This window comes from Podarcis raffonei, chromosome 1 (assembly GCF_027172205.1).
Source record: "Podarcis raffonei isolate rPodRaf1 chromosome 1, rPodRaf1.pri, whole genome shotgun sequence".
Classification (NCBI taxonomy): Eukaryota; Metazoa; Chordata; class Lepidosauria; order Squamata; family Lacertidae; genus Podarcis; species Podarcis raffonei.
In genome coordinates this window covers 77,106,931-77,119,140 of record NC_070602.1, presented here as the reverse complement: position 1 = coordinate 77,119,140, position 12,210 = coordinate 77,106,931, and the positions used below count along the sequence as shown (strand labels likewise).

Genomic DNA, 12,210 nt, shown 5'->3' with positions numbered 1-12,210 from the left:
GGCAAGCTCCAGAGAGCCTTAAACTAAGCACAAGAACTCGGTTAGGCAGTGCTAAATAAATTAAGTTAAATGTATCAAGACTGGAGATACTAGCCAAAATTAGATTCAACACCAGCCTAGGGTGTTAAATCTCCTGAGGAACAGTTCAAAAACAATCTAAAGCAAAGTAGATTTATCCAAGAGTAGAACCTAATACTTAAGCAGATTAAAGGCTTAATTTCAGATCATCTTTATGACCTGACATCACGGCATTTAAAGGTCTGGAGTGTTGTGAGTTTACAGGAACATAAAATGACCATGGCATAGAATCACATTAGGCAGAGAGGAAAAGATGGAAATCTCACACTTTTTATGATATACTTGCTCTGTAAGCCAAGAGAAGCAGCTTTCAGCCTTCAAATACTGTGTAACATAGATACCAGTATTAACACTCCCAAGTATTCCAATGCCATTAAAGTGTAGTAAGAACTGTCAAGAAAAAAAATTGATTTGGTTTTGGTTTTTTGCCTAGGAAGTAAAGCCAATTACCAGCACAGGTTTGACAGTCATGACTCATTTGATTGTTATAACTGTTCCTAAGTTGTAGTGTCTGCCTCTACTATATATTTTGCTCACTTTTCATTTGGGCACCTCTTAAGATACCACAACCCCATTTTGCATTGATGGTTCCTGAGATCAAGGAACAGGTTTGTCCATGTTGGGATACAATTGGATGCCATTTTGAATCAAGATGGCAGACTGAAACTTTCCAAACTACACGGATCTCAAAACTGCAATCATTTGTTGGTTTCTTAGAATTCCCAAGCAACACCAGATTTGATGCTGCTTGGTATTAATAATTTGGCTTATATATTCATATCATTGCCTTATATGTTCATAGCGTCTTCTGTGCAGACTTTTAAAAGCCTGCTAAAAACTTCCCTATTCCGTCAGGCCTATGCAGGCAATGATGTGTACAACACTAACAATGGTCTATTGATGTTTGTTTTTAATATTTTTTTTTGCTTTTTATTCATTTGAAGCTTTTAAATATTTTTTACTGTCCAGTTTTATGCTTTTATAAACCACTGCGATAGATTTTTATGATACAGCATTATATACATTTTTTTTAAAATAAATAAAATTGTTAAAGGCCTGATCTAGGTCTCTATGCTTCAGGAAAAGCTTGCTAGTCAGAACAAATAATCTGTAAAAGGTGTGCTTTGCTTAGCAAGGAATGGGTTTGCCCACCAGTTTTTGTAAGGCTATTTTATAAGAATGGTAACACAGTACATATGAAGGAAATGCCTTGATCCTTGAGTTGCAGGGAAGAAATGGGGGGAAAGTTTGGTGTTGGACCTCACCATAAATGCTGCAAGAGAAGCCCATGAGAAGCATTAGGTCAAGGGTACCCCAACTTTGGATGCCTGAACACTTACATAGCAAGCTGTGTAGATCAGTTAACTATTTGTATCTTGTTCTCAGGATTGTGGGGAGGGGTGCCAGTTTCATGAAACAAAACCGAATCTCAATTAGTCTAATAAATATCTTATTAAAAAAAAACACAAAACTGAATCTCAATTAGAACTTCTTTCTGTTAACTCTAAGGAAATATGTGACATGTATGCATTTTAATGCGTATCTGCCAAAGAGGTGAACTCTGTGGCTTTTAAACAGACCCTAAAACCTTGTTTGTATCCCGAGTTTCTTTATTGGATTTTATTAGTGGCTATATATAACATTATCTCTGCTGTGTTATTATATGCTATCCATTCTATTGTTGCATTGCTCTTAACGTTTTCATCCTCAGCCGGTTTCCACATGCTTGCCTTAAAATGTGGGGGTAGAAATAAAATAAAATACCAATATATATATATACAGTAAAAGCTGTGGTCATCGTGTTGCCACCTTATAATTACCTCTCTGCAGCCACATATAACCGTGCTTGGCATTTTAATCCGCACAAACTGTGCTATGCAGACTAATCTGTGCTAGAGCTGGCATCTCTCTCTCATGAGACTTCCCTTCCAGACTAACAGTGCAATCCTGTGCATAAATACTCAGAGTTAAATGAGACCTAACCAATGTAAGGGGGTACAGATCTATAGCCTTAATTGTGCCATTTTTTCCCCTGAGTCCAGACTCTGTAAAGCTTCCTGTATGCTTGAACTGAAGGGGTATTTTTGCCAGAAGCATTTTCGCAGCCCTGAGAGAAAAAGCTTTCCTGGGCTATGGGGCTCTTGAAGATAGAGGATCCCTTGACACATTTTTAATCCAATCTTTAAGTTACTGTTAGGATGCAGGAGGACACAGAAGTTTCTAGATGCACAGTTCCCAGGCATCCTTTAGAACATCCATAATGGTGAAACCAGTTAACATTAGGCTTCTATTTGCTGTACAGAAATGCAGTTTTATCCAAGGAATGTTGGATGCTGGGCTGGAGGGTCAACCTCCCACCCCCAGCAAGATGTGGCTGTTTCTTCCAGTGTACCCCCAAACCCACAGTGTGTTGGGCCAAATATGGTTGTCGCCCAGCTATGCAAGCCAGCACATCTACCTCTTGCTGCCACCAAGGCAAAGCTCCGATTATGACAAGAGGGACAAGAGAAGACTGTTTCTCATCCTGCAGCAGAAGCCGACATCAAGCTGCAGCAGGATGAGAAATGTGTGCCACCTCCTCCCTGAAATGCTTTTACCTCTGAGGCAGAAATAAAATATGATCCAGATTTTTCCGCCCAACATTATAAACATTATTTACCCCTTCAGAAAACCTAGATGTATGAAATGTTCAATTATCTTAGAAAAATTCAAATACTATAGAGGAATGTTTAAAAGAAATGTCAGATTGAATAGTCACCTAACTACCTTTTTTCTCATATTTCGGGACAGCGGTTTCTGACTGTGGTTTATTAAAGCACATAACTCTGGAAGGTAATTACAACAGTCACACATCATGTCCTCAGGCTCAAGCTGGTATATAACTTAACAGGTAGCAGCCTGGGTAGCAGCAATGTTTTTCATGAATGACTGGTGAGGAAACTATTGCTCTAACAGTCCTCATGTAATGCAACACCACAGTAATAGTAAAAAAAAAAAGTAAGTAAAGGACCCCTGGACAGTTAAGTCCAATCAAAGGCAACTATGTGCTGTGGTACTCATCTCGCTTTCAGGCCAAGGGAGCTGGCATTTGTCCACAGACAGCTTTCCAGGTCATGTGGCCAGCATGACTAAACCACTTCTGGTGCAGCAGAATACCCTGACAGAAACCAGAGTGCACGGAAACACCATTTACCTTCCCGCCACAGTGGTACCTATTTATCTACTTGCACTGGCATGCTTTCAAACTGCTAGGTTGGTAGGAGCCGGGACAGAGCAACGGGAGCTCACCCCGTCGCGGGGATTCGAACCGCTGACCTTCTGATAGGCAAGCCCAAGAGGCTCAGTGGTGTAGACCACAGCGCCACCTGCGTCCCACCACTGTAATAAAGCACATTGTCTTATATTTCTTGAATTGCATGCAGTTGGGATGGGTAGGTGATTTCTCCCAGCTCTCCTCTCTATCTGCAGCCTCTCCCCTCACCTGCAACCCAACACACACATTCCAAAGGACCACCCAACTCTTAGGAGCAGATTTCCAGGGGGCACAGGAGGATCCAGAGCAATGGGGAGGGGGTGGCAGGAACTCCTGGCCTTATGAATGTAAACTCTGTTCTGTTGTTTAAAACCACAGTTTTCCTCTTGGTGTCTCTACCTCCTCACTCCCATGCCATGGACACTGGTGTTGTGCAACTTGCCTTCTCTTTTGTTCCCCTATCCTACCATGACTTGCTGCAAGTCCAGGGTTGTGATGTGGCACTGCAAATCCTCTAATGGGGGCTGTGCAATGACAGCCGTATATTTTTATGTGTACAGGAAAGGGCGGGATTCTTTTTTGAGTCTCAGATAAAACGAAACAGAAAAGTTCATTTGACGGTATGAATTCTCCAAGTATCGAAACAGGAGAAAATGACTTCCGTGGCACAGAAAAGAGCAGCTTTTCTCTCTGCCACCAATTACCGTATTTTTTGCACCATAACACTCACTTTTTTCCTCCTAAAAAATAAGGGGAAATGTCTGTGCGTGTTATGGAGGGATTGCCTACAGGTGGCATGCCTACGGATTTTCCTCCTCTAAAAACTACGTGCGTGTTATGGTCGGGTGCGTGTTATAGAGCGAAAAATACGGTAAATGCCTGCATTTATGAAACCAGCTTGCTTCATTGCCACTCATTAACAACTTAATCTAAATGGCAATATTATCTCCTTCATATATGACTCGTAATTTCTGGGTCATGAGTTGCTGTCTTCTTCTAACCAAGATGTTTAAGCCAATGAATATCCTGGAAAGAAGCCATTGTATGGTTCACACATCACTTGCCTTCTGCACATTTCAGCTGGGTCTATAAGTATAATAGGAATACGTGCGTGCCTGCCACTGCTGATTACTTCCCTCTGCTCCCCACCAATGCACAGGAGAAATGTTCAAGTCCAGTCCCATTGCCCATCATGCTATTTATCCATTTTCAGGAATGTAAAGGAGCATTCCAAAACAGCAGACCCTGTGCCTGCAGCCTCAAGTGGTGCAACCCACGTTACCAGGAGGCTGTCCTTTTATTCTGCTGCATGTGTAGGGCTAGCTGAAGCAACCACTGTGAAGCAATTGTAAAGCCCTGTGTTTGGTGGAACGTGAGGCACGGTGCCCAGAGATACGTGCAAGGCATCAGCTGACAATGCAACTATCAAGGGAGAAAAAAGGCATGTGCTGACCAGTCTTTGAACTACAACCCAAATGCCCTCTGTGTCAGGTTGGTAGGGTAGATTCCACTCCCCCCCCCCCGCATTTTTCCGACTACTCCTGTATGTCCCCTGCTGTGATACCAGGAGGGGTTTTTGTAGACCTTTAAAGCCCACCCCCAAATTTGTTGAATAATAATAATAATAATAATAATAATAATACAGTGGTACCTTGGGTTAAGAACTTAATTCATTCTGGAGGTCTGTTCTTAACCGGAAACTGTTCTTAACCTGAGGTACCACTTTAGCGAATGGGGCCTCCCGCTGCTGCTGCCGCCGCCGCACCACCACACGATTTCTGTTCTCATCCTGAAGCAAAGTTCTTAACCTGAGGTACTATTTCTGGGTTAGTGAAGTCTGTAACCTGAAGCGTCTGTAACCTGAAGCGTCTGTAACCCAAGGTACCACTGTAATAATTTTGAAAAAAATCTTTTTACTGACTGAATGCTCCCATAGCTGCCCCCATCCCGCTGATACCAACAATTGTTTTGCACACACACCCAAATGTCCACCAATTTTTTTTTTATGGTCCCCTACTGCGATTCTGTGGTGCCAAAACGTTTTTGTGATTACCCAAGACTTCCCCAAATTTTATCATTTTATTCAATCAATCAATTTAATTACATTAGATTTGGGGTTTTTTTAAATGGCCACACCCACTTTGACATACAGCCCTTTGCCCCTTGTGGTTGATGACAAGACAATGAGACCACTGGCCCCTAAAAGGTAATGCACTCCTGGTCTAATAACTACCATCATGTCTGACCTCTGAGGTTCCTGGGGGATTTTTGGTCAGCAATCCTTTGACATCCCTGCCCAAGGCCACTGAGTGACCTTTGTTTATTAATGTATTAATACTTTTTTATATGCCATTCCATAGGAGTTCAGAGTGGCATGCCGTGAAATAAAAAAACAAGAAACAGTAAAATCCTAGAGGGCTCAAAAGCGTTTTAATACATGTTTAAAGTGTTAAAATGTCCTTCTAACACAAGCAGCGAAGGAGCCATTCAGATAGCCTGGAGGTGGGAGTTCCAGAGGTGGGGTGGAAAGGGACAGATAGACCATAAAAATGGCCTTGTGCATGCTGTTACCTTACAGATAGCTGAAGAAACAGCAAGATCTCAGCTCAGGATTATATGGAGGAAGTTGATTCTTCAGGAAACCTAGTCCCAACTTGTTTAGGACTTTATAGGTCAAAAACCATCACTTGGAATTGTGCTTGGAAATGAATAGGTGCCAATGCAGTTGGTACAAAAAGAGGGTGGCATGAGTCTTATATCCCACGCCCAGAGGAAGCTTTTATGGCTGCTAGCTGCTCCAAAGCCAGGACTGCAATTCAAACACTCTGTCCACTGCGTCTCACTGGCTCTATGAAGTTTTAGCCACCATGGTTGCATAGAAGAGCACGCAAATCGTCTGGACAAAAGACCAAGGTTAGGACTAGGCAGTGGCTGGGGCTTTAGTGTCCTTATAGTTCCTACACCTATTCCTATTACATCGCTTCTTTCCCCTGTGCTGGCCATTTTCATCTCATCCTCGCCCTGCTCCACTCACCCCAACCTTGTAAAAATAAAAATAAAAAATGTCATTTTCTGTGAATGTCTATATGCAGTAAACGGTATAGTCGTGCAAAATAATTGCAATGATTATTTATTCTGCCTACAGCTGGAATCTGTGAAAGTGGACCACAGCTTAGATCTGTTCTGGCAAATAGCAAACACCCGTGGATCTTGATGTAAAAACGGTGTGGTTGTTGTTTTATTATTGCTAAAGACAGTGTTACAATTTTCATTAAAATCAAACTCCAGTCATTCAAAGTACAGGTACTTTCTGCATCAAATTGAAGAGTACAATCTAAACTTAAGAAGTTCCATGATAGGCAGCCTTCCACTATGGCATAAAAGAAACTGTGAAGGCTATCAACTTGCCACCTGAGCAAGTCAGCTGCAGACTGATTTAGAGCTAGAATTGTGTTGTCATTCCACAAGCATAGTTACCTCTTTCCTCTCCACATCAGCTTGAATTTTTGCTTGAGTGACAGCAGCTTCTCTGTAGGAAGAGCTGGCCTGCTTAGCTTGCTCGATCAGAGTCTTCAGCTGCTGAGCTGTGCTGAGAAGGGAGTTGACCGTCTCCTCAAGGTACAACCAACTCCGCTGCTCTGTCACTTCAAGACCATTCAATACGGAAGCCGATATGGTTTTGGTGGGGGTGGCAGGTGGCACAGCCAGGGCAGGAAGTGAGGTCAATACTGAAAATCAAAAGAAATCCATTAAGATACTTTGGTTCAAGTTCGGTTGGAAGCTTACTGTACAGTAGCAACTTTAGTCTGTAACTGCTTTGGTTCACCTCTCTGCCCCTTTAGAGGTTCAGAATTACCTACAACCTAATCAAAATTTCATACCGCTAGCAAACCTCAGTTCCTGGAGGGAATTCCAGAAGCACAGATTTCAAAACTATAAGTGTTACTGCATACTCAGTAGTCCTTTTCCAAGCTTTGGAAGTCACTTTCTGCAGAGATCCAGCAAAAGTCAGAGCTTTGTGCATCTTCCCAGAAGCAACACACAGCCACTTTATCTTGCAACCCAGAAGGACAGCAGGGACTTCTTTTACAATACAGTCCTATCCATGTTCACTCAGGCAAAAGTTCCACCATGTTCAATGGGCCTTAACCAGAAAAGTGTCCACAGGACTGTAGCCTTAATGGCATCTTTTAATGGGACATTGATCATGCACTAATCATGTTACCAGCTATGAGCCTCTGGCAAGTGCAAGGACATGGGCTGAATACCAAATAAGCTTTAGAACGGCTTTGTTGAGGGACCAGGAGTAGGGAGGTTAAGTCAAGCTGTTCTCCACTGCTGCATCATTGAAAAAAGTTGGGTGGTGATGGGTACAGAAACATGAGCAATGAAGCACTTGATCTGCAAAGGAAAGACACGTGTGTGTGTGTGTGTGTGTGTGTGTAAGCTGAAACTAATCAGCTCACTGTGGTTACACAAGCTGCAACTGTTTTCAACAGTATTTGCATGGGGCCCCTACACAAGCCCCCACAGAAGAAACAAAGCTGCCTGCTTTGTGATGCCAGCTGCCCACAATACTGATGCCGCAAAAGGAGCAGTTGGCAAAGGATCCCCCAGAAAATGTCAGACTCTTGCTTGTTTGCTCAGAAGTAAGCCCCACTGTTAGGTGTGTTTAGAATCACAATATAGATGCAAATATTTGCATGTAATCCTATCCATGTCTACTCAAAAGCAAGCCTCTCTGAGTTCAATCCTACTCCTAGGCAACTGTTGGTAGGAGTATAGCCTTAAAGGCATAATTACACAAGTGTACAGATCAGATCAAAACAATTTTAAAATACCAGTTTTTATCCAGAAAACTCTGCAAGAAATAATATGTCTATACACCAAGTATGCTTCCAGTTCCCCCAAATCATTTAAAAATGCTAACTACGTTTTAAATACAAACTTGCGTAGCAATTATTTAGCATGTATTAGACTTTCACCATACTGCAATGGGTGCAAGTTTCAAAGTTAAAGCCATGAATTAGAGAATCAAAATGTAAACCCCAAAGCTTTTATTAAGTTAGTAAATGAAACAGATGTTTGCGCAACAGTATCAATAGGATTGTAGTTAATTTGATTCAGTAAAACATCCCTGTCTTCCATATATTTGCAGAAGCAACGGCTTTCAGCTACTATGCTTTCTACAGTGAGGAACAAAGCTTGACATTTGATTGCCTGATCTTTCCATAAGTGTTTATACTTCTGTAGTCATGCCCAGTTAATGGGCTTTTTTTCTAATGCACTTGCTCTTTAGAATAGCCAATGTGCAACAGTGTGCTCAGAAGTGAATGAAAAAGGAAGGTTTAAGAGGTCATGAGGGAAATAAAATCTTATTAAGAGCCACACCGTGCAATATCATAGCCACCACCAGAGGTTTTTGTTCTTTCTTTGCTCAGTGAATAACCCTAAAGAACTCGACTGGATGTGATTCTGCTAATGCCATGGTGCTGAGAAAGTATAACCCCTTTACTAGCATCACCACCACCACCACCACCTTATAGGCCTACACATGGGCTCTATGACATGTTCAGTCAGACTCAGTGTGAGTTTTTGCCATGTGCTTCAGCTGACACCAAAACTGCTACTCAGCCTGCAGTTCATCTACAAACCATGGCACCAGACTTGTGGGAGAAAGTCCAAATGCAGTTGAATCAATAACGAGGTTTCCTCCAGAGAATCAACAAAATGGTACCACTGGAACAGCCCCCAATGCATTCCAGAAACTGACAGGTTTCATAAATTCCCTGGGATGGCCAAGAGATTCCCTATTCAGACAGAGATCAAAGCAGTGGGAGGAACCTATAGCCCTCCAGATGTTGTTCGACTACAACTCCTTAGCCATTAGCCAGTGTGGCTGGAAATGCTGGGAGCTTACCCATATTTCAGCTGGTGAGCAGTCTGAACCCAATAAAAGCCTGGTCACAGGGCCTCTAGCCTCCAGAATATCTGTCCCTGGCCAGTATACAACAAAACACTCAGCACATGCCCTGCTATAAGTATTGGGCCACAATGCTGCTGCATTTGTATCTGAAACTGTATTCGCACACCCCCACCCTTCTCCTGATTCCCTATCCACCCCTCCAATCTGTGGAGAGGTTAGCTAGCAAGCACTATGAAACATACTGAGCACTCCAAAACTTGTGTTATTTACGACTTCCAAAAGGGAACTTGATGAAAACGCATCAAAATCAAACTAGTCCCTTATGGAAGAAAGCTGATATTGACATATGCGTCTAAGGTGACATTCTGTTAAGATGTCTCACTTACACAATTAGTTTCCAGTTGCACAGACAAGAATTTTCCTCCCTTCCCAATGCAGCCCCCAGCCCCCACAAAACCTGGTATGAAGACTTGGGGGGGGACTTCCTGAAGCAGACTAGACCTGGGCAATATATCAATGTATTGCCCAGGACTGGTGTGAGGGGCAGACTGTGATGATGGCTTCACTCAGCGGTATATCATGGGTGAAACCGCTGCCCCTTGGTACCAGCGCCCAGAGGAGAAACATGCTGCAGCCAGGTGCTGGAGGCAGAGGGACTCAGGAACAGCGGCGGTTTCACCAGCAATATACTGTTGAGTGAAACCACCATCGCGGTCTGTCTTCATACCAGCGCAGAGGGAGAAACAAGCTGCCTCGGCGAGGCGCTGATACAGGTTGTTCCTCCCTCGCTTTATTAAACTGCTTGGGTGATGGGCATGCCACTGCCTTTGCCTCAGCCAAGCAGTTTTATGGAGCCCCCAACTAGCCACTGGCTCGCACGATCCAACAGCGGGGTCGGGCTCCATTAAAGTGCTCCCGCTCCCCATTTGAGGGAGCCCCGATCCTTCTCCTGCTCGCGTGTGAGAAGAAGGATTGAGGCTGCTCAGCTGGGGAGTGGGAAGCTTCTTGCCCCACCCCCGGCTAAGGAGTACAAACAAGCCCCACATCCCTCCTCCTGCGCCCCCTGCCCATTTCAAGGCAGCGGCGGATGCTGCCTTAGCTACTGCCACTGCCTTGGCAGGGGGGAGGTGTGAGCGGACTGCTTGTCTCATTTGGGACAGGCAGCCTGTTTGCCCATCCCACCCGGCCCATGCCAAGGCATCGGGTGTGGCAGGCATGTGATGGAGCGTTTACACACCTGCCTCATCCACTGCTGCTTTGACACGGGCGGCGCTGGGTGATGGAGGAGACAGCACTCTGGATGAGGCAGAAGCTGTGCATGGTGGCTGGCAACTGCCTTGTTCCTTCCCAATTCCTTTCCAAAATCGTGATATACTTGCCATACCATGATGTTTAGCTGGCAGTGTATTACGATGTTGGAAAGCAGTTATCGCCCAGCCCTTACGCAGACTGGGGAACCACAGGGGGAAGGGGAATTCCATTGCACCTGTTGGCGCAATGTCTGATCTCTCCCTTAGCTCTTTGGGATGAAACTTACCAATTTTGGGGTGAGAGGTTGGCAGTGCTGCTTCTGGGAATGCGGAGATTTGACAATTGTCCTGATAGCTTGGGTAGTGAGGCTCTGGATGTCTCACCCGGCAAGGCTGCTGAACGTTTGTGTCTTGTACTACTGGGGGGGGGGGGAGGAAAATCAGGACTCATGAAAAGAATTCATCATTTGGTTTTGATTTAAACTTTTGATATGAGTACCCAAGATGCAAGATTACAGTACGAAAAGGAATGAGCAGCAGCTGGAATTATTCTGGAAACAATGTGAACTGAAGAGCTCATATCACTCTTTGTTAAAGAGCAATGCGAAGACTTAGATTAGAATCCACAGATTTTTCTTTGCAAAGTGTGTTATTTAAATAGCTGGGTGCCTCATAACAGCAATCAACCAGTAACGAACTGAATTGTTTCTCTTGTAAGACAAGCAAGACTGAAAATATATATTTAATAGTTTAGCATAAAGTTTCAGCTTCAGTACAGAGGATTAAAACTGGAATTCAGAATGTGGACAATCAAAAATTCAGATAAATAAGTTCCTTATTCTAAATAAATACCAAAATTCTAGCATCTGCTGTTTTTCCTTTTAAAAAAAATAGTAGTAATGCTTATCCAAAATGACTTACTAAGGATTTGCAGGCATCCTTGTGCAAACAACCAGAATTTTATCCCTTTAACTGACCTGTCAGTCTAAAATTTGACCAGAAATGCTTACAGATTCCTTAATTTTTTAAAAAAATTATCAAATCTAAATCCATTTTTCAACCACTTCTGAGATGTTGACATTTCATGTGGAGTATGTTTTATTAAGTTTACTTACCCTTACAGCATAGAACTTTTTCAATAAAGGTCAGTGGTCTCAAGCCAATACTCATTCATATGGAGAAATATTTCAACTCATTAAAATTGCTGTTATCTGCTCTCTGTATTCGTATACCCAATTTCACAACTACATGCAGTCTCAGGCTTGTATGTGGCTCAGTATAGGCCAGGACTGCATGCATGTAGGAAAAAAAGTCCTGTGTGAATTGGCATAATGTTTATTATGATATTGCTAAAGGCTGCAATCATAAACACAATTTCCTGGAAGTAAATCCCATTGAAATCAATAGGGCTTACTTCTGAATATACTCCCAAAGGATTCCACTGTTCAACTGTAATCCTATACACATTTACATGAGATTAAGTCTCACTAAACTCAGTTTCGGATTTATTTTAAGTAGACATCCATAGGATTGCAGTGTAAAGTCATCGGAGTTGCTGTCTTCCAATTTCCTTAGACATTGGCCAGGTTTCTCTAAACCAGTTTGTCTTAAACTATGGTTTACTCATGAACATACCTCTACTCCTGCTGTGTGGGTCCCCCCATGTGGCTCAAACAAGCCACAGCATAGTGTTTCATGACATT

At 43.0% G+C, this 12,210-nt stretch overlaps 1 protein-coding gene across 6 annotated transcripts in view; it reads right to left on the bottom strand.

The window, feature by feature from the left end:
• Positions 1-12,210, bottom strand: part of DEAF1 (DEAF1 transcription factor) — a 36,407-nt gene that overhangs the window by 9,068 nt on the left and 15,129 nt on the right. For 4 of the 6 annotated variants that reach the window (XM_053394956.1, XM_053394937.1, XM_053394953.1 and 1 more), the window contains exons 9-10: positions 10,795-10,926; positions 6,809-7,059 (exon numbers count right to left, since the gene is read on the bottom strand). In XM_053394956.1, the coding sequence (XP_053250931.1) occupies positions 6,809-7,059; positions 10,795-10,926 (383 nt within the window). The remainder of the gene's footprint in view (positions 1-6,808; positions 7,060-10,794; positions 10,927-12,210) is intronic. The other 2 variants (XM_053394942.1, XM_053394949.1) reach the window with 1 other exon arrangement.